This window comes from Mesocricetus auratus, unplaced genomic scaffold (genome assembly GCF_017639785.1).
Source record: "Mesocricetus auratus isolate SY011 unplaced genomic scaffold, BCM_Maur_2.0 Super-Scaffold_100004, whole genome shotgun sequence".
Taxonomy (NCBI): domain Eukaryota; kingdom Metazoa; phylum Chordata; class Mammalia; order Rodentia; family Cricetidae; genus Mesocricetus; species Mesocricetus auratus.
In genome coordinates, this window is record NW_024429189.1 from 44,766,924 (window position 1) to 44,789,160 (window position 22,237).

The 22,237-nt window shown below is 41.6% G+C and overlaps 1 protein-coding gene across 1 annotated transcript in view; it reads right to left on the bottom strand.

Annotated features, from left to right (window-relative positions):
• Pde11a (phosphodiesterase 11A) overlaps window positions 1–22,237 on the bottom strand; it is a 365,214-nt gene that overhangs the window by 210,414 nt on the left and 132,563 nt on the right. The window contains exon 5 of the mRNA XM_040745629.1: window positions 8,565–8,629. Within this exon, the coding sequence (XP_040601563.1) occupies window positions 8,565–8,629 (65 nt within the window). The remainder of the gene's footprint in view (window positions 1–8,564; window positions 8,630–22,237) is intronic.

Sequence of the window (22,237 nt, forward strand, 5' to 3'; positions counted from 1 at the left end):
TGTGATGGGGTAGGCGGGGGGGAGCGGGGGGCTGGGTTCAGGCTTCAGAGCAGTTAGTTTCTGTGGGCGGAACCTGGCAGTTGGAGGTCCACCATGGGCTTCAAACAGCGACAGGTGAATACTTTGTGATTCTCTAGGAGATACTCCATTCTCTCACCTCTTCCACATTGCCTAGGTCACGGCCCCCTTCTTTGTCTTCCAAGCCAGCAAGGACAGGCTGCCTTTCAAACTGCATCCCTTCAACTTCTGCCTCTGTCACCACAGAGACTTCATTTACAAAGACCCTTGTGACTAACTAGCACCCATTCAAATGATAGGTGATAATCTGCCTAGCTAGAACTTCTTTGTGTTACATGATCTTTTGACATGTTAATTATACACAATAATGGGTTTACGACATTTTCATACACGCACACAGTGTGTGTCAATCATATTTACCCATTACCTTCTATTATTCCCCCGCCCCCTGCCCCCCAACTCTCTTTTTCCTTCCAGTTACCCTCCCTACAACTTTCTTTCCTATTTTACTTTCATTTCTTTCTCTTCCTCATCCTCCTCTTCTGCCTGTGGGATGTGTGTGTGTGTGTGTGTGTGTGTGTGTGTGTGTGTGTGTCTATGTGTCTTAATAAGTTTCATTAGGGTTGCTTACAGCATGGGTGAATGTTTGTTTGTAGGAGCATGGGCACCTTGTCAGTGGCTAGACCTCAGAAGAAAATGGCTCTCCCTCCCCATCAGTCCTTAGGGAAGAGTGTAGCTCAAGGTTCTTGGTTCCATCTGTAAAGTCTCAATGTTGCCATAGAAGGCAGCACTGATGGGCTGGGGTAGGGCAGTAAACAACTCAGGCAGGCCATTTTTCTGACAAATTCCCTCCTCTTTCATAAGAGAATACTTCATCTCTCTAACTTCTAAAGCTATCTACTGATCTGCATGCTTTTTCAAAGACTCGTCAACCAATAGGTCATTTTTTTCCATTTTTGAGGTTCTAGGAATCAAACCCAAGCACATGCTTGACAAGCACTCAACAATGAAGCTAGAGCCATAGCCATAAACAAAGGACTCTGTCCTACAAGAGTCTCCAAGATTTCTGGTTTTATTTTTCTCTGATCTTTCTGGTTGTAACAGATGGAAATATATGAATTAGTTATTTCTGTTTAAAAAAATAGATTGTCCCTATAGTTCCCTTAATTGAAGAAGATACAGTGTTTACAGAGCTTGGGTTTTACTTGTTATGTTTCCATTAAATTATTATTTGAAAGAAATCCTTTCTGGTAGTTGTTGACTTCTAGAAATTATAGACACCAGGTCATCATTTCTTGATACTTTAATATAAGAGCTAAGAAAGTTCAATTTTTTTCCAGACAGGGTTTCTTAGTAGCTATGGAGTCAGTCCTGGAACTCATTCTATAGATCAGACTGGCCTCAAACTCAGAGATCTGTCTACATCTGCCTCCCGAGTGCTGTGATTAAAGCCATTCACTACCACTGCCCAGCTAGAAAATTCAATTTTTCAAGTGTCCATATTCATACTGGAAAGGTACATAAAATATGGCCAAAGGTATTTTAAGTAAAAATTACAAGTGTTATTATTTCTTTAAATATTGTTTTGTCTCTTAAGAGTATGTGATTACATAAAACATTTTCCAGTAAGGCTAGAAATGGAAGTCTGTTAAAAGCAGAACAAAAGATCTTTGAAGCATCCCAATTCTACAAACACTAAGGAAGCATGTTCCATCCTGGGGGCACGTCTTAAAGCAACCTCAAGAGATGGATCCCAACCAGGGAAAAGGTAAGGGGAGTGAAGATCCGGAGACTATGGGATCAAACAAACAGCCAAAGGACGATGGCTGTTGATCTGGCAGAGTTAAGGACAGGGGATCCATGGGGGACCTCCACGAAAGAGTCCTTGCTACATGCAGGACTTACTCCATGGTGACCTGAGTCTACCATCCTGTGGTTAATCTACATTCTAGTTCACATGACTTTTCAAGGCACAAGCTTCATCATGTCACCACCTATTGTAGAAATTGAGCCCGTCAGTCTCTAAGCTCATTAGGAGGCTCTGAGAACAGCAGAAGGTCGCTGTAGGATTCTCTCCTCAGTCAGAAGGCATTCTGGGCAGCTGGATGCAACGAGGAATTAGGGACCATCACTGGCAATAATGATGATCCTTGTGACAACAACTCACAGCCCTGATGCTCACACATGCAATGTTCCCCAATCTTTCCTCTCAGAGTCCCTACTTATGACATCTCACCCCCCCCTGGAGGCTAGTTAGGCCCTGTAGGACCTGATTGAAGTCTTTCCACATCCAAAGCTTTGCTTGAGATTTACCTCCCATTTTTCTCAAATGAGCTGGTTGCCATAGGAGACAATAACATGTCACACAAAAATCTGCCATGTACCACAGGATTATTTTGTGCTGAGAAAAATTGAGAAGCAGATCCAAGAAAAGCTCTCTGCCGTAAAGTAGGTCATACATTTATTTACAAGGGCACCTTTCCTCCTGTCATATGAGGAAGGACAAAAGTTGACCACCAGACAACATTAAGCCACTGCTAGACAGGACCTGAGAAATCCACATAACAAGTTTTATTGACTCCATGTATTTTCCTTCCTATAATTTACTGCCCTGTAGTCAACACCTCTTTTCTTTTGTCACTTCCCAATAAGACATCATTCTTTCTTTATAAAAAAGATTTAATTTTTGCTTTCTGTCTATGAGTACATTGCCTACATGTATGTATGCATGTATATTGTGTGCACACTTAGTGTGAGGTGTCCAGAAGACTGTGCCAGATCCCCCGGAACTGGAGTTATAGATGCCTGTAAGCTGCCATGTGGGTGCTGGGAATCAAACTGGAATTTCCTGCAAGAGCAGCAGGTGCTCTTTACCCCTGGGGCCATCTCTCCAGTGCCCATTGTTTTTTGTTGAAGATGTTATATACAAACCATAGCTCTGAACCTCGTCTTAAGAATCACTTACCTTCCCCTGAGTGGCTCCCACACATACATGAAGAAGACATGGTAGTAACCACTGTCTTTCTTTACCTTTTATCAATAGGGTCCCGTCTCAGCAAATAACTCAGAAGGACAGAGAGAAAAATATTTTTCTTTCTCTACAGAGACCTTCCCTTGTATTAACATAGCACCCTGTACAGACCTTGCACAGGAAGACATTAATTTTTTGTTACCGCTGACAGCAGAACATAAGAGCCTAAACAGAGGCATGCTTGCATCTGAAGGGACATTTATTTGCATGAGTTGATGAATATTTTTTAAAAAGGGCTACAAGGACATGGCCTGAGCTCTGAGCAAGTTGATGGAGAAGGAAGAACAAGAGAGAAATCGACATATAGCTCAGTTATTGACTCTCAGGCTGGTTCTTTTCTATCCTATTTTGCTTCTCATTTGCTATGATTAAATCATTGACCGAAAGCAACTTGGGGAGGAAAGAGTTTATTTGGCTTATACATCCTAATTACAGTCCATCAGGAAGGGAAGTTGAGACAGGAACTTGAAACAGGACTCTGAAGGCAAGACCCGAAGGAGCGATCACAGAGGAGTGCTGCTTAATGGGTGTGTTCCTTGTGTACTGCTCACCTGGATTTCTCATATAATCCAGGACCACTGAACTAGGAGCTGCACCCCCCACGGTGAGCTGGAACCTCCCACATTAATCACTAATTTTAAAAAATGCCCCACAGATCTGCCTACAGGCCAAACTGATGGAGGCATTTTATTAATTAAGGCTTCATCTTCCCAGATGACCCAAGTTTTATCAAGCTGACATAAAAACAAACCAGCACCCATTAATAACCCTGGCCTAAAGGATTCAGTCTGGGTCCCATGGAGGAAAAAGGTCTATAGACAAAAGCTTTCAGAATTCAGCGGTTTAGAAAAAGCAGACTATACACATGGCCAATTAGGGCCAGGCAACACACTAAGGTCACACGTTAGGGAAAGCACACCTACCCTGACTTCCACACAAATTATCAGTCTTGTTCAGGTATTGGAAAGTGACCGGTGCATCTAAGACAGTGCTGGGAACTGTGGCAGAACAGAGGTCAGTACTCGGGTGATATACATGGGAGGTCTAGGATGGAGCAGACGGGACCCCCATCCCAGCAGCTGCTGTTGAGCCATGTCCAGATGGACAGTTGCTGTGTGTAAGTGCTTGGGGAAAATGATGCTTCAGAATAAACTTGGTTACAAGGCATCCCAGAGTCTCTGAAGTCTTTAAAGGTTGCTTTTACGAGGTTCTTTCTGGACACCTGTCTCACAAGGGAGAATTGACTGAGTAGCAGTAGGAGCTATCGCTGTTAATGTGACTATTCGCAGGTACAGTCTGGAGGCTGGGTCAGATCTGGTGGTATTTGTCATATTGGATTATATTTTTGTTATATTCTGCTATGCTCCTTTTCTGCTTTCACTGTTTGTTGACCATTAGGTCCTTAAGGACAGACTCCTGCTCTGCTTTTAAGTCCCTGTAGCCTCATCACCTAGCACAGTTCCCAGCCCTGAGCACCAGACCATCAGTATATAAAGAGGTGTCTTCAATAAATAACCTTACAAACAAATTTTAAAAATGTAGAAATCATTGGAAGCTAATGCAATGCAAAATGCCTTTCCTATCAGTAGAAGAAGCCTGAGGTGACACAGTGAGAAGGAGGTATTGTCAAAGATGTCCTAAAGCTGGTTTGTATCTCACTGAGGGAGTGCCAACAACTTTCAGTTCCCGACCTGGTTGAATATAGACTACAGGCAGAGACACTATAGCACTATGACAAAGGACCTGGCTTCTTAGGAGCCTAAATGGAAGGGATGAGTCAGTGATAAAACTGGTTTGTTAAAAATAGTCTCCAAGGATTTTAGCTAAAAGTCAGCAAGGCTCAAACTGGGGTTTATTAGTAGGTAGCAGTGTCCCAAAGTATCTTTACCTGAAGCTACAGGAACCACCTTCTAACTCGGTACTGTTATAATCCTGAGTGATGTTAAGAGGCCCAGGGCTCTAACGGACATCGTCTGCAGGGAAGATGCTAAATGCTGCAAGGCAAAAGGCAAGACTGACAATGTGTGCAGAAGAGGCTGTGATTGGGAGCCTTGGAGCTTGTTTCAACACCCCCTCTGTGCCTCTGGCCAACTATGTGTTGGAACTGCTGTCTTTATTCCGCTCACTTCCAATACATGACTGGAGGACTCCACATCTGCAAGAGGAAAATTACTGGGCAAAGAAGGGAAGGTCTTCTGAGACAGATGAACAGCCTTCATTAATTTAAAAGCCATAAACATAGGAAGATGAACAGGACTATCTCATAATGTCAGAGTTCAAAGGCACATTTAATTGTCTTTTTAAAGAAAAGCTGACCTTTATTCTTTTATTATCAGAAAGATTTTCAAGGGCAGTCTGGGCCTTGGGTCATTTCATTTTGACATGGAAATTCTTGAAAATAATTGTAAGGCTAGAAATACTTCACCCTGATGCGACTGAGTGAACACACTCAGAAGTAGAGAAATGAGCAATCCTGAAGCATTGGGATGCTAAGGAGATGCCTCAGCAACTCTGCAGAGCCTGCATAGACGGGAGATACATCATGTGAGATGTCACTAATGAAGTTAGCATCTACAGATGTCTTCTCTAACATCTTTATTAGCTTACAATACTCCATTTAGGAAAATTCTGGAGTATATCTCAGTGACTCTATACCTACATGTCTTTGTTGCATAGAGATTGGTTGACAAGAAATATACAGATGCATGTTCATAAACATTAAAAATTGAGAATCTTTATTCTGCCATTATAACATCTGTTTAAAGTATAAACCACAGAAATCCCAAGTCATTTTTAACGTATGAATTCTTTCAAATGTCTTTATATCTATCAGTTCAATCATCGTCACTAAGACCCAGATGTGCTATCCCAAGTTCCATCCCTGTCTTCCTTCTAGCCAAGCTCTTTCCTCCCTCTACCTCTATCCCCTACTGCTCTGCTCTCTGCTGCTATAATTTTGCCTGTTGAAAGAATGCACTATAAATGGAATTGCATATGATGTAGTAGAGTCCTCCTTCAATCTCATACAACTGATAAAAACAAGTGTCCGTTTGACTTACTGGTTTCTGTGATGGCAAACACTTACCTGATTTTCAACCTTAGAGGACCTAGAACCACTTAGGAGGCAAACCTTTGACAGTTGTGTGGTGGATATTCTAGATTAGAATAGCTGAGGTGGAAAGATTCACCCTAAGTGTAGGTGGTACCGTGGGTTGGGGGCTTGGACTGAATAAGAGGGGAAGTGGTTGAGTAAACCCATTCATGACTCTGCTTTCTGACTGAATGGGATATGACCAGCTGCCTCATGTGTCTGCCACCACGACTCTCTTGACATTACAGATTTATACTCAAACTGTAAGCCAGAACAAACCCTTCCTTCCTTTTAAAGTTGCTTTCGTCTGGTGTTTAGAGGAGTAATTAAGACAGTATCCATTTTCTAAAATTAAAGGCAATAATACATACTTTTAAAAAATTCAATCTTCCTTGGGTATTGATACAGGATTTTACCTGGATGGCCCTTTAACTATACAGATCTTGGTGTTTCATTTCCAATATATTTAATAGGAATATCTCAGTGTACACCTGAGAATTAAATTTTTGCCAAATTCTCCCAATTTGATTCTGATTGACCAACCAGACCTGGGAAACATTAGCCTAAGAGATATTCATTATGTGGGGGTCAATTGTCAGATTTTAACTTAAATGTCACAACAGAATCAAAGTTTAAAGTTCAGAAGAGTTCTATTGTCCTTGGCTTTAAGGCTACTTGTTATTAGTCACAGGGCCTTGACCAAGTGACAAACTTGCTTATTCTAGTTTCCTTTTCATTCCTGTGATAAAACATTCTGAGAAAAACAGCTTTGGGAATGAAAGTATTTACTTGGGTTACACTTCCAGGTCACAGTCTATCATGAGGGAAGTCGGGGCAGGAAGCCAGCAGCAGCCTAAAGAAAAAACCATGGAGGCATGCTGCTTGCAGCCCAGTCTCTGGCTTCCTCACTTGCTTATGCTTAGCTAGCATTCTTATATAGCTTTGGACCACGTGCCTAGGGGGTGGAGCCACTACAGTGATCTGGGCCCTCCTACATCAATGTAGACAAACAACACAGTCTTTCACAGACATGTCCACAACCAACCCGATGAAGACAACCACTCAGCTGAGATTCCTTTTTCAGGTGCTTCTGGGCTGTACCAACTTGACAGTTAAGGCCAGCTAGGACACTGTCAACCCTCGATTTTCTCTCTGTCTCTCAGGGTATGTGAAACACTCTCATCAGCACACTTGGCACTTAATGAATGGAAGAGGCTTGTACTATTAAGACTGGTGGCGGTAGCAGCAGTGACATCCTCACATTGTCTTTCTCTAAATCTTTGCATTTTGCTTATTTTTATCACTTCTTAGCCTTTCCTCTAGAGGTTACCAAAGTTAAGAGAATCAACTTTTGCAGTAGCCCAGCTATTATTTCTAGAAGTACAAAGCTAAGGGGTACTCACTGATCGTTCCTGACCCTCACTTTTATGGTTATAGCCTCAAAGATGAGCAAGTGGACATGCCTTTAATCCCAGCACTGGGGAGGCAGAGGCAGGTGGATCTCAGTGAGTTTGAGGACAGCCTGGTCTACAAAGTGCGTTCCAAGACAGCCGGGAGTACACAGAGAGAGCCTGTCTCAAAAAACTAATAAGTAAATAAATAGACAGATATATAAAGAAATAAATATGAGCAAGAAAAAAAGAATAAAAGGGCCAGAATAAAGCAGAAAGTTGTATTTTCTGAATAATTAGGGAATATTTTTAAAAATGAACGTTACTCACTTAGAGTTTCAATGTTAGATGTTTGGTGCAAATGCTTAGTGTGGAAACACACATACATACACCACACACACACACACACACACACACACACACACACACAACCAGTGGTTGAAGAAAACAGGCTTCCACAACTGCTATTCCACACGGCTGGCAAAAGCAATTCTGAGATTAGCTTGTTTTTAAGTCTCAAACTATTATAAAGTTCAGGAGAGAGCAGGCAAGATTATAACCCCATCACAAGTGTTAAATTTTAGTCTCTTCTATTTTTGTGGTACTGGCAGTGAACCCAGAGAATTCATGCACACTCCAACAAGCTCTCTACTACTGAGTTAGACACTCAGCCCTCTTCTCAGTATTTGTTTTGAGACAAGATCCCACTAAGTTTCCCAAGCTGGCCTTGGTCTTACTCCACAGGCACGGTGTGCCCTGAACGTGGGGTTTTCCTGACTCATCCTCCCAAGCAGCGAGGCTAAGAGGCTAGCACCACCAGGCATTCTTGTTTTAAAACTTTGGCAAAGGAGATGTATCCTGCACATTCATTGTCCAGCAATAGGTTTTATTTAAGCTCTGAAGTTCAAATGAGTGATAAATGGCTGCCCTTGATGACACAGAGAAAGAGCAACTCCATCCTCAAAGAATTATCAAACACAGCAATCACCGAGGACCAAAGATCAATAGACCAGCAGGAGCCCATGAGCCTTACCTGTTGTCAGCATCAGCACTGCACTTTGGGGACATCAGTTCAAAGGATTTGGTGAACTTCACCACCTGTGTCACACAGAGAAAGGTAAATCCGGGTCAATTAAAGCTTCCCACAGTTTAACATGACGCAGTAACAGCTTTCATCTCTGTAACGATCATTACATTAATTGAGGATTAAAGAGCCATTTTAAGTGGTGAGGTGCCAAGATGAAAGAAGAAAGGTCTAATCCACATCTTGTGCTTACCTTCTTCTATACCAGACAATGCCAATATCACTTTACCAATCTGTTTGGTACCTGGGCTTGCAATCTTGATATTTTATTATTTGTCATTTCTCTCCATTATTTTGCCTAAATAAGTTCTAAATAAGTTAAGTTCTTCCTCCTTAAAAACTCATGCTCTAGGCTTAATCCTGCCATTTTATTACTCAACGAGGCATGTGTAAATGTAGTTCATGCAAGAAGAAAAGCATATCATTGCCATGCAAAAAAAATCAAAGCCCAGTAATTCCAACTATATTGTTCTGGATGACAGTATCATTTTAAAAAATCTGTTTAATACAGCCATTTGGGCCAGTATTCTTTCAATGCTTGTCTTAGGGGTTCGGTTGCTGTGATAAAATTCCATGCTCCAAAGTCACATGGAGACGAAAGGCTTTATTCCAGTTTATAGCGCTTAGGTCACACTCCATCTATGAGGGAAATCAGGGCAGGAACTCAAGGCACAAACCTGGACACAGGAACTGAGGCAGAGGCTACAGCAGAGTGCTACTGACTGGCTTGCTCTTCTTGGCTTGCTCAGTCTGCTTTCTTATATATCTCAACACCATCTGCCCAGGGCCAATCTTATGGAGGCTTTTCTCAGTTGAGACTCCCTCTTTCCAGATGACCCTGACTTGTGTCAAGATGACATAAAATCCAGCATAGTCTCTGCTTTAGAACTAGTTTCGTCAACCTTCTGTTACTTCATTAACGAAATCAATTTTTTTCTACATGCTTACTTTACATTTTTGTAAAGTTAGGTTTTTATCCTTTAAAAATATTTATTCTTTTTTAAACGAGTGTGTTTGTGTGTGTGTGTGTGTGTGTGTGTGTGTGTGTGTGTGTGTGTAGGTATGTACATGAGAATGCAGGTGCCCAAGGAGGCCAGAGCCATGGATTCCCAGTTACAGGTAGCTGTGAGAAGCTTGATATGGGTCCTAGGAAACAAACTCAGGTCCTCTGTAAGAGGCGTACATACTCTTAACCACTGAGCCATCTCTCCAGTCCCCAAAGTCATGTTTCTAACTTTTTGAAAATTGTCCTCTGACACAATAAATGTGCACTGAGTTCCTGCATGTGTCAAACAGTATGACAGGCATTGGAGCTATGGAACTTCAAGTGCAGAAACAATTAAGATAAATGCCACTGGGTTCCCGGAGCTTACTGTAGGGGGCTTGATTTTCCTTGACTCCTCAAATAAGTGTTCCGTGGGGGGAAAATAACTGCACTTCTGGTTTTACACTTTAAAAAATCAATCCTGAGAAATGTCAGGAGAATAAAGACCCTTTAAAAATGTATTTTCCATCTGGAAGCTTTTTATAAGATAGAATAGGAAAATTTAAGATATAGACGCATAGGTTTAGAATCACCAATAATATAAGACATACAAAAACCTCTTGATAGGACTTCAGAGTATTTAATTCTTAAAATGTGAATGATGAATATTTGAAGCTACTAAAATTAAAACAAACAGACACCCCCAAACAAACAAACAAACACTTTGCTGGAAAAAATAAGACCAAATATAAGGATGGAGATGCAGTTTCATTGGTAGACAACTTGCCTAGCATAAAGCCCTAGATTGAGTCTCTAGCTTTGCATATACTATACATGGACACATGCCTGTAATCCCAACACTTGGGAATTGAGGAGGGGATAAGCTCAAGCTTGTTCTAGAGTCGGAAGTCATTTAGGGAGTCTGAGGCCAGCCTGAACTACATCAGACCCTAAAAACAAAAGCAAAATAAAAGGGAAACAGATTCAAAATACTTGGTATTATTTCCATTGTTTGCTGTTAAAAATATATGTTTCAGGAATAAAGAGAAATGCATGGATATACATCTTCCAAGTTCATGTACCCTACAGTAAACTAGCCCATGAAGCCATGGTAAAATAAAATATAATGGGCCAGACATGGAGGCACATGCCTTTAATCCCAGCACTCAAGAGGCAAAGGAAGGCAGATATCTGTGAGTCCAAGGTCATCTTTGTCTACATAGTACATTCTAGGACAGCCAGAGCTGCATAATAGAGAAAACTTGTCTAAAAAGAAAAAAAAGAGGGTCTGGAGAGCTGGAGAGATGATTCAGCAGTTAAGAGCACTGGCTACTCTTTCAGGGGACCTGGGTTCAATTCCCAGCACTCACATGGCAGCTAATAACTGTCTATAACTACCATCCTAGGGGATCTGACACTTTCACATCAGTAAAATACCAAGGTACATAAAATACAAATAGATAAATTATTTTTAAAAGGGGTGGTGATGCACGCCTTTAATCCCATCACTTGGGAGGCAGAGGCAGGTGGATCTCTGTGAATTCAAGTCCAGCCTGGTATGCAGAGCAAGTTCCAGGACAGGCTCCAAAGCTACAAAGAGAAACCCTGTCTCAATAAACAAACCAAAAAGTTTAAGATTTATAAAAAAACAATTTAGGGCTAGGGTCATAGTTCAGGAGGCAAAGTGCTTGCCACACACATAAAAAGACCTGTGTTCGATTCACCAGCGTATGAAATAAAGCTATTGTGTGAGGCGACCCATGCTAGAAACTCCAGTGCTGTGGAGACAGAGACAAGCAGATTCCCTACAGTCACTGACCAGCCAGCTTAGCCTATTTGTTGAGTCCCAAGTCAATGAGAGACCCTGGCACTGTCTCTGAAAACAAGGTGGGTGACATTTGAGGTATAAAAGCTCACATTGTCCCCTGGCCTCTACATGCGTGTATAATACATAATGCAGACATTATGCATGAGACTAGAATGTACATGCATAATCTCATGGGCCAATTCTTATGTTCATGTTCATCTCCCACCTCTTTCTCCCTTCCTCCCCCCTTTCTCTCTCAATAAAGTAATTTAAACTTTAAAGCCCAGGATCAGAATTCTTTTTGATGCCCAAATGTGACTCCTTCTTCTAGATGGAGGGAATTAATCTATAGTTTTTCCCCTTAGGTTCTTTAGCAGCTCAAAGAAAAGCTATTGGTGCTGTTTTAACTTTATGCAACATACTTCAGATTTGAATTTGTTGATTTTGTTTTGTTTTCTCTTTTTCCTTGGAAAGCCTCTCATGCCATTACATATATAGAAAACACTCGCAATATTCGTTCACTTACATTTTTACATTTTAAAAACCATAGATGCTTGTGTTTATTTGTTATCACCGTTGTTTTGAGAAAGAATTCCATCTGTAATACAGTCTGTCTTCAATCTCTCAATCCACCTGCTTCAGCTCCCTAAACTAAGACTATAAGCATGTGGTACCATCCGCGCCTCTCCAAAAATTTAAGATCTTTTGGTATTGAACTAAGAAGGATTAGAAAGAAGATGAAGTATTTAAGCTTGAAAAATATATAGACAAAAATATGTGGATATATGAAATATTTGGATAAAATGTTTTCATAAGTGAAATACTTGGTGAAATCCCTGTATGGACCACTAGGTTGTGTAGAAGAGAATTATTTAGGGGTAGGGTTAGGAACCAGGCATGGTAAGAATGAGGAACAATTAATAACCTACAGCTAGTGGCAAACAATATAAGAATAAAGGAGCCGCAGACCTGAGTTCCATCAAGAGAGTAATAAGTAAGTTCAGTAGTGAGACTGGAAGCCAATCAAGGTCAGAGAGGCATCACGGCATCAGCCTGGGGCCCATAATGTGTGTGAAGTTGCTTTGGAGCCAGGCAGTCTGACTTTGAAGGTTTCTGGTGCATTCTAGACTACTGCTGTCACAAATCTAAGTTTGAAGCCATGTATTCAGGAACCCATGGCTGTAGGGAAAAGGGGCCAGTCAAAGAAACACACCCTGAGCAGAGCCAATAGGTCAAATTCTTATCACTACCTGCTTTTATAAATTAATTTTTATTAAAACAGAGCCGTGTTCATTTTCTACCGAATCATTACAAATGATACTATATCATCCATGAATTCCCAACTATTTACTGGGTAAACCTTTACAGAAAATAAATTTGCCAATCTTTGGTCTAGAGCCTTCTGTGGACCAGGTCAGTTGTTAAGGGCTAGTGATAAATTATTAATGATAAATAGATGTGATTGATCTATAATTCAGAAAGGAGAATTCCTGGAGTTATAATCTTCTAAAGTAACATTATAATGAAAGAATTTTTAGGTATTAAGGTGAACAGCAGGAAATACACTTGGGGACACACACATGTCCTGGTTGTCACAGAATAACCACTCTTTTAATTAAGCATGCCATCCTGGGATAATAACAGTGCCTTCTTTCACTTTCACAAGCACCTCTAATAGCCAGTTCATGTCTTTATGCTTTAAAATGAATCTACACAAAGTATAATGAATTTAGCTGGGCATGGCTGATGACACCATCTGTGATCCCAGCACTAAGAAGACTAAGGCTGAAGATCTAGACCAGCCTGGGCAACAAAGACAGATCCTAGAAACAGAATTGGGATGAGGGAGGGAGGGAGAGAGGGAGGAGAGAGAGAGAGAGAGAGAGAGAGAGAGAGAGAGAGAGAGAGAGAGAGAGAGAGAGAGAGAGAGAGAAAGATAGAGAGAAACTGAAATCCACTCTAATAAATACTTGTTTGTGATAAAATACCCACAGCTGTAGAAATCATAACCAAAAAGCAACAGATGAAATTATAAGGTAAAGAGAACAGAATTCACATTGTATTCATGATTTGAGCCAATTCTGAATCTTAGTTTTATTTATTTCATAAAATGTGCTGCACAAAACTCAATTCCGATTTTATTATGAGTATGCAATGAACATAGATTAAGGACATATACACTTGTGTACGCAAATAAAGAGAGTTCTAAGGGAAGAAGCAGAAATGGCTTCTAGAGCAGTGAACGCCAGCGAACAAGTGGTTTGCAGTCCCTCTTGCTGCTGATCAGCCTGGTGACTGCACCCTGGGGGAAACTGTAGGTGCCAAATGAAGTAAACAAGCTACCCCCTGCTTGTTCTTTGGAAAAGCTCCATGGAGAGAAGTCTTTTTAATTTGGATATTTATCAAGGAGTAGTTAGTCTGGTTCCTCTCCGTTCTTTTCACTTAAAAACAACCCTCAAAAACAAAACTATACTCAAGTAGATATTGCTGTCGCCAAAAAGAAAATTAGTACTAAGTAATCATCAATTTAAATTTTCTCTTCATCTTTATTTTTCCTAAGAGGGCTGCTCAAAAAGGCTAAAGACTATCTTAAATGATCATCCACTACTCTCCCTTCACAAATTCTTCCCTTATGTTAATTAGCATGTCATACATTTATTCAATCGGCAGTTGTCAAATACTTAGTGCTCCGGGCACTGTGATGGGCTTGGGAAATATGAAGGGATATAAATGCCCCATCCTTGAGTAACTCACAATATAGCACAGTACAAGACAGGAAGCAATTCACAGATGCCCAGTTATATCTTGATAGATGCTCAAAGGCGACCCTAGCGTGCAGGACAGTGACCACATCATCCTGGGACCTAAGTCCCAGCAAGTGAGTGGACTGCTCTAAGTCAGGCAGAGAGGAAGTTCTCCAGCAGGGGCACTAGAAGAACACTCTATTCTGGCAGTAAGTAGATACTGAATAAGCCAAAGCAGTTTAATGAAATGGATTCCAATAGAGAGGCTACTTCTGGGAGTGCGTGTCTTGTAAAGGTAAACAATGAGGAATGGGGAAGTACTCGGTGACTGCAACTCTGAGAGCAGTTCATGCTCCTGAACACGAGACAACACTGAGAGAACAGGAAAAGGGAAGTGGCACTGTGGGTTTCCTTGAGGAGTGGAAATTACAGGGAAGGACTGCAGAAGAATCCAGTCACCTCTACAACTGAGTCACAAGGGGACAGTAACACCCCTGTTTCTCAAGTTTTGTGCTGATATCCCAGTGAGTGAGACTCAACTAGAAGCCAGAGGACAAAATGGCCCAAGTGCTATACTGTGTGAGCTAGAAAGTAAACCAACAATAGATGTTGGAAGTGTGACGGCAGAGAGCAGTCAGTGTGGACAGTCCTATATTTATCCAAGTCCTAAGCCCCAAACAGCACTGATAAAGAAATCCCTATCGGTGTTCCAGGAATGGCTATGCTCAGAAGACCTTCCTGCCCATCTGTGCTCTGAAATAACACTGGTCCCCCACCTCATGGCTCCCATGAAGCTCTCTTTACGTAACACAGCTGTGCCCATAGTTCTCTAAAATTCTAGCACATTTCCTTTTCTTTGAAAAGGTCCTCATTGATGAGCATCCTCCCTCTTGCAGTAGCCTGAACAGTCCTCCTCATTGATGAGCATCCTCCCTCTTGCAGTAGCCTGAATAGTCCTTCTCATTGATGAGCATCCTCTCTTTTGCAATAGCCTGAACAGTCACCTCCTTCATTGTTCAACGCACTTCCCCCCCCCCAGAGACCCTATATGCACAAATAGAAAATATAGACAGAGACTGACTGATCACAGGAAGGTGAGTAGATATGCAAAAAGGACCAGAACAAGTCTGGCGCCAGAGAGGAAAACCAAAAGTTACCCTGGAAACAGAAGTGGTAAGCCTTGAAGGTGAGTGTATGAACAGTATTGTCTAGGCAACAGACAACTACAAAAATTAAATGACACTCAGGAAAAGCAGGTGCATGTTCAGAAAGATAGGAAGGAACCATATTAATAATTGGTTGAAGAGCATCCCTAGTTTACAAGCAAAGGTAGGAATCAGGAGACAGGCTCATGTGAGAGATTAGTAAAGACAGCAAAAGAAGCATCAGGAAGAAGTAGAAATGATGTTTGAATACAGACACAACAGAACGTGGTGAAGTACGAATACAGAAGATGAGGAAAAGCCTAGAAATGGCTCTGTGGTTTGCAACATGAGCTACGACATGATGATTTTACTAAATGCTATAGAAAAATCTAGAGATAGGAGAAACTTGAGGCAGGATATGGCAGAGATGGCCAGCAAAGATGTAAGCTCAGTAATGACCAATGTGTGATCTGGGTTAATATATTAATATATAATTATTAACTTAGTGAGTTAAAGTGGCTTATAGCTCAAACAAATGCATACCTGATTCCTAATCAAAAAGAACATATAAATATATAATGTGGTTTATTAATAATAGAGATTGAATATGTGTGCGTGTATATGGAAAATGTTCATTTAGGTGATTATCAGAGAATTAAAAAAAACTTCCATTTTGCACTCTAAAAGAATACTTGGAAAAAAAGTAAGGCATAACTTAAGTTGGCTCCTTCATAGAAGGAAAGTTAAAGAGAAAGAGGAATGGAAAGAAGGTGATGGAAAAGGAAGCCGCAAGAAGTATTTATAATCCACTTAGGAAGGAGTGGGATCACAGGTAGGTTCAGAACAATTGAGCCACACTCATCACCAGCCACTTCCCCTCAGAAGTAGGACATGGGAATATCAACCAGTCATTGGCATCACTGAGTGTTTATGCACACAAAGGCCGAGAAGTTAGGACTCACTCAGAAACCCAGCATGCTTGACTGCTCTGCTTCATTTAGGAAATGAGCCCCTGAGAACAGCCCCGAGTCTCAGGCTTAGCCAAGAAGTACCCGCTAACACGCTGGACGAGGAATTAGCTGCCAGCCATCAGGAAGATCAGAACAGAGAGAATGGGAAATGGCAAAGCTGAGATGGTGCCTGAGGACCTCAGACCGAAATTTCTACACTCATTTCCCTCGCCCAGGCTCTGAAAGACACAGAGACAATACTAAGTGTGTGAGCTAGAAGGAGCTAAGAGAAGTGACAGGAATCACTTAGACAGTTCCCGGGATGGAATATCATTAAGTCCACTATTCACGTCAAAAGACAAATGTTTCCTGATGTTGACAGCAGTGTCCAGCTAAGGGTTTTGCTTTGTTTTCTAATAGAAAAAGCCATTGACAAATTCACTTAAAATCAACCAACTGAAACACAAGAGAAGCAAAAGACCATGAGATAGTAATTCTGGCATGAGACCATCCAGAAAGACATTCATCATTTCTATTTTTGGTAACTGAACCAGTTTGCACCTGAATGCCCAAACACCATAACTGCAGACTCTAAAGCCGCCTTTAAGGGGAGACTTTCCTCTGTGACAAAGAGTAAGTGTGTAAAGAGGAGTTTCCTCTTCCTCTCCTGGGATACAGTGAGGTGACCAACATAGAAAACTTACCCTATCTAACACCAAACTGTTGTAAAATTATAGAAACCAAGACTGTGCTTTTGTTGTAGAGACAGACAAATAGCCCCAAAACAAAACAGCAAGCCCAGAAACAGTGCCCGGCAGTTTAAGGTAGCTACTATTATACAGGTTAACCTATAAAGTAGGGGGAAATAGTTCCAAGACAAAGTTTTATACACACAAGCATGTGCACATGGGTGTGAGGGAGAGAGTTCTAACTTTACACTTACCACCAAAAGGAAAGAAAGAAGAAAAGAAAGGACAAGAAAATCAATTCTATGGGGCAGTTAAGACAGGAGGATCATAAATGTGAGGCCTACCTGGGCTACCTACCAAGAGTCAGCCTCGAAACCAATCAATACCAGATAGATATAAAAAAAAAAAACCATGAGTGTGTGTGTGTGTGTGTGTGTGTGTGTGTGATGTGGTGTACGTGTATGTATCACCTCTGTAAACTGAAAGCAAAGATTTTATAACAAAGCGTTAAAGCACAAATCAAAAAGGGACACTAATTTACATGACACATTAAAATTACAAATAACATGCAAAACCAGAGGTGCCCGTTGAGAAGCTATCTGCCTATGAGCCTGGGGTGCTCAGTCTCGTAGGTGTCAAGACTGTGAGTCACTGGCCTTACTTTACCAAGATCACTTCTCAGAATTGATTTGCAGGGAACACATTTGAGAGATGACACAGTAGCATCTCTCCCCAGACAAATTCTAGGCTTAATACCACGCACTAGAGAAAGAACTGTACTAACAGTACCTGACAAGAAGCAACACCACAGGGGGAAAAGTTTCTTTGGGCTTTAAGTTTGGTGGGGAAGAGCCGGCAGTAAGCAGAGAAGGCATGGCGGCAGGAGAGAGCGAGGCCAACAGGTTGCATTGCATTCACAGTTAGGAAGCCAAGGGTGAACAGGAAGTGGGCAGAATTACAAAGACCAGCTTCCAGGAACCAACTTCCTCCAGAAAGGCTGTGCTTCCGGAAGGTTCCTCAGCCTTCTCAAACAGTGCCACTAGCAGAGAGCTGAGTGTTCAAGCATGTGAGACATTTCACACTCAAAGCACAAAAAGGACACAATCCCCCAGTACAGTGTGTGTCTGCGTATCTAGCCAGCTCGTGGCCTGTTGCCATGTCTCCCAAGTACGGGAACCAGAACCATTGCCACAGCTGATAGTATGAGGCTTACATTTGTTCCTGTAAGTATAGGCATTAGTGTTCAGCCTTAGTTGCATATTCAAAGACCCTCAGCACTAAACGCTGGACTTACTTATCCTCGTATCTCCCATCCATTGCTATGTTTTCCAGGCCCTTGGAACTAGGCTTCCTACACTCCTCCTTGCATATTTGAAAGCATCTAACACCTGTGATTAAATAATTGAATATGAATTTGCCTAGATTTACATTATAGGGCCACCCCCCTCCTCCGAGGTTTGGTTAGATATTCTTCCATTGACTTCTATCACAGAGGAATGTGACTAAGAAATCTAACATCAGAATGAAGTTTTTTCCAAAGTGTCATGAGTTTTTGCCTAGATGCCCAAAGATTTTACTTTTTTTCTATCTCCAAGTTCCATTAGCATCAAATGTATTTCAATGCTGAGCAGTGAGTACTGACTTTCCATCTGTAAATCCAGCTTTGACTTTATTTCAATAAAATGTCCTAGAGTTATAATTCTGAGAGCCTTTTCCTGTTCCATTCATTGTGCTGTCCCCAGAGACATCGAATTATCCTTATTTTGAACTTTCATTATGATTCCATTCTTATCATTATCTCTTTTTTATAATTCACTTTATTCCATTTCATTTTCAATTTTGTTCTTCATGCTCCTTAAAGCATTTAGAGCTGTCTTTTATTTTCTTTCTTGCTTTCTAAAAATGTAATATCCATTTCTGTATGATTTCACGTTTTCTTCTTTCAAACTCTACCAATGGAGTGGCCGCCTGTCTCCTCCTCCTCCCCCTCCTGCTCCCCTCCCCTCTATTTCTCCCCCTCCCCTGTTCTCTCCCTTCCTCTATCCCCCTCCTTTCTCTCCTCTCCTCCCCCCCACTCTCACTCTTCCTTCTCACATGTTTCTTGCTCTCTGTAGCTCTTTTTTGAACACTTATCTTCCCAGAGAGATTATATTATCTTTAATTCCATCTCATGAAAAACTCTTTGTCAATGTTTCTGGGATGTGCTCTGTGTCTAGCCTTTGGCTTTCCCATTCTTTATATGGCATCTTTGCAGACATCCTATACTCTTTATTTTATGCTATTTTTTCACTAATTTGGGGGACTTTCTAAGACAGAAATATATCATATTCAAGCCAAGTCTGAATCCCACTTATTTTTGTCAATCAAGTTTTGTTGGCACACAGCCATGTACGTTCTAATTTATTGTCTATGACTGCTTTCATGCCCTAGTGGCAGAGTTGTAGAACTGCACCAGAGACACTTGGAAAAACCTAAGGAATTGTAGAAAAAAACTGTCCGCTCCTTATTCAGGAAATGAGCTCAATTGTGCTCACTGGTTGCTGCTGCTGAAGGGGCACAGCCTTGGTGAAGTGGCCTCCTCTTTCACAGAGATGTAAGTGATTTCTCTCCAATGCCAAAGACAACCTCAGCCCACAGTGTGCGTACCAAACTCCGTAAACCCCCCAAATCTTATTCTGTCTGCTCAACTGCTTCTTAGACCTGCTTTAGCAATGTATCGGTTCCTTCCTGAATTGACCTTAAGTGAACCTTAAAAAAAAACTTGTGTTTTTTCAAATTGCCAGCACCTACAGACTAACCCATCATTCTCCAACCCTGTCTATAAAAGTTTCCTTTGGCTATTACAAATAAAGCTGCTATGAACATAGTGGAACAGACATCTTTGTTGTATGAATGGGCATCTTTTGGATATATGCCTAAGAGTGGAGTTGCTGGGTCTTGTGGTAGGTTTATTCCCATTTTTCTGAGGAATCTCCATACTGATTTCCAAAGTGGCTGAACCAGTTGGCACTCCCACCAGCAATGGAGGAGTGTTCCCCTTTCACCACATCCTCTCCAGCATAAATTGTCATCGGTGTTTTTGATTTTAGCCATTCTGACAGGAGTGAGATGGTATCTCAGAGTTGTTTTGATTTGCATTTCCCGGATGGCTAAGGATGTTGAGCACTTTCTCAAGTGCCTCTCAGCCATTTTAGACTCCTCTATTGAAAACTCTCTATTTAGTTCTGCAGCCTACTTTTTAATTGGGTCCTTTGCTGTTTTGGATCAATACCCCCTGAATTTGGGTGTCAGTGAGGAGGCCTAGGGAACCTATTGAGCCTTGGGCAGCAGATCAGTACCCATCCCAAGTATACACACGGACTCTGGACTCCCATAGAACAATGTGAGGTGCACTCTCACCCTGAACTCTTGGGGAAGGGTCTAGGCCCTGCCCTATATGAAATGACACACTATGGACACCCCCATGGAGGGCCTCACCCTCCCTGGGGGAATGAGGGGATAACAGGGGGGGTTGGGGGGAGGGCACGGGAGGAGGGGAGGGAATGGGAGAGGGACCTGGAACTGACTTGTGAAGCAACCTCGTTTCTTATCTAAATTATAACTGGAAAAAAAAGAAATTTATTTGAATGCATGTTAAACATTAATGTAATTTTTGAAAGGTTATATCTGATTTTTTTTTACCAAAATAAATCTGGAGAATAAAAAAAAAGTTTCCTTTGTTGCCTAGGTGAGTCAAATATAAGATGAATCATTAACTAAGGAATGGATATTGTGTATTGATCACAAACCTCCAAGGCCACAGATACAATTGTACAAAAAGCAACTTACTTTTGTCTATAACTCAACTAAATATCTCCTTGAGCCTCCGTTCTGCTTATGTTGACAGAAGACAGAAGAGAATGCCACAGTTAAGTCCAGCCACATCCGTCGGGTTTTCTCAGTAGCTTCATTAAACTCCTCAGATATGAAAACGTTAGCATGTGACCTGCCACCTCCTGGGTTTTCTGGAGAGGAACAGTTGCTCTAGATTTCTTCCTTGCTAAGGGGTGTGACACTTCACTGGCCTCAGCACAGTCCTCCTAGTCCCATAGTCTAGGATGCAGTACGTCATCCTCCAGCCTGGTCAGTAGCCTTCTTCCTGTGATTGGCTTCTATCTGTTAGCGTCTACCGGGCATGGGGAGCTACATTTATTTGCTGTGCTTCTCAGAGTCTTTAGGAAGCCTATATGGCACTCACTGTCCCTTGACTTCCACTAACACCAGCATCGCCTCTGCTCTTCCCTTACTATATGCCCGAGGAATGTTTTTCCATCGTTTCTGCTGCCCCTGCACTAACACCAGTGTATGGATACTTAAGTATGGGGCAGCCTGAGGAAGGTCTGAGCCTGGGACTAGTGTGAGGACGATCTGAGCCAGGCGACAACCTGAGGAAGGCCTGAGCATGGGGACAATGTGAGGATCCACTAAAGCATGCATACTGCTCTCCCCAGTTTGATTGACTCGAGAGTGGGACATCCTAGGGCTTCATCTGCTATTTTTCTAATCTCTTGCTTTTAGTTGCGTGTTTAGTTATGATTCATTTAGCCTTTAGATTAGAAAACCCTGGATCTTCCAAATGAAAAGTTGTAGCAGTTTGCTAGTATTGTTGTTTGCTTGTGTGTGGGTATGCATGTGTGTTCACATGTTTGAGTGTATATGCATGTGTGTGTGTACATGCACGAGCATGTGTGGGGGGTAAAGGATAATATCAAATACTGTTTCTACTTTTTTCGAGACAGGATTTCTCACTGGCCTGGAGCTTGCCAATAGGCTGGCTGGTCAGTGTCCCTAGGCTCCACCTGTCTGCCTCCCAGTGCTGAGATTACAAATGCAAGCACAGAGCCCTGGCTTTTTGTGTGAGTCCTGCGGATAAAACTCTGGCTCTGTTCTTTCAAGAGAAGTTCGCTACTGACCAAACATTTTCTTCTTCCCTGCTTTTAACGTTTTAGAATAACAACTACACAATTCTAAGCTCCATTTGGGAGCCTAAAAGCCCAGATTTTAGCCATTTCTTCCTAAGTGTGATATAATTCCTCCCCTGAAATTATTTCCAGGGTGTCTGTGTAATTAGGTAGGACTGTGAGCAGGGGCTTCATCAAACACCATTATACAAAGCTTTTCCCTTTTGCTCCTTGTTTAGCTTAAAAAAAAAGAGTTAATCTGTTTCAAGTGCCTCTATATAGATTTTCAGGCAGAATTCCACTCAGTGTCCCTCTTTGCTGCCCTTTAATAAACTTTATGGTTAATTCATACTTGCTTATAT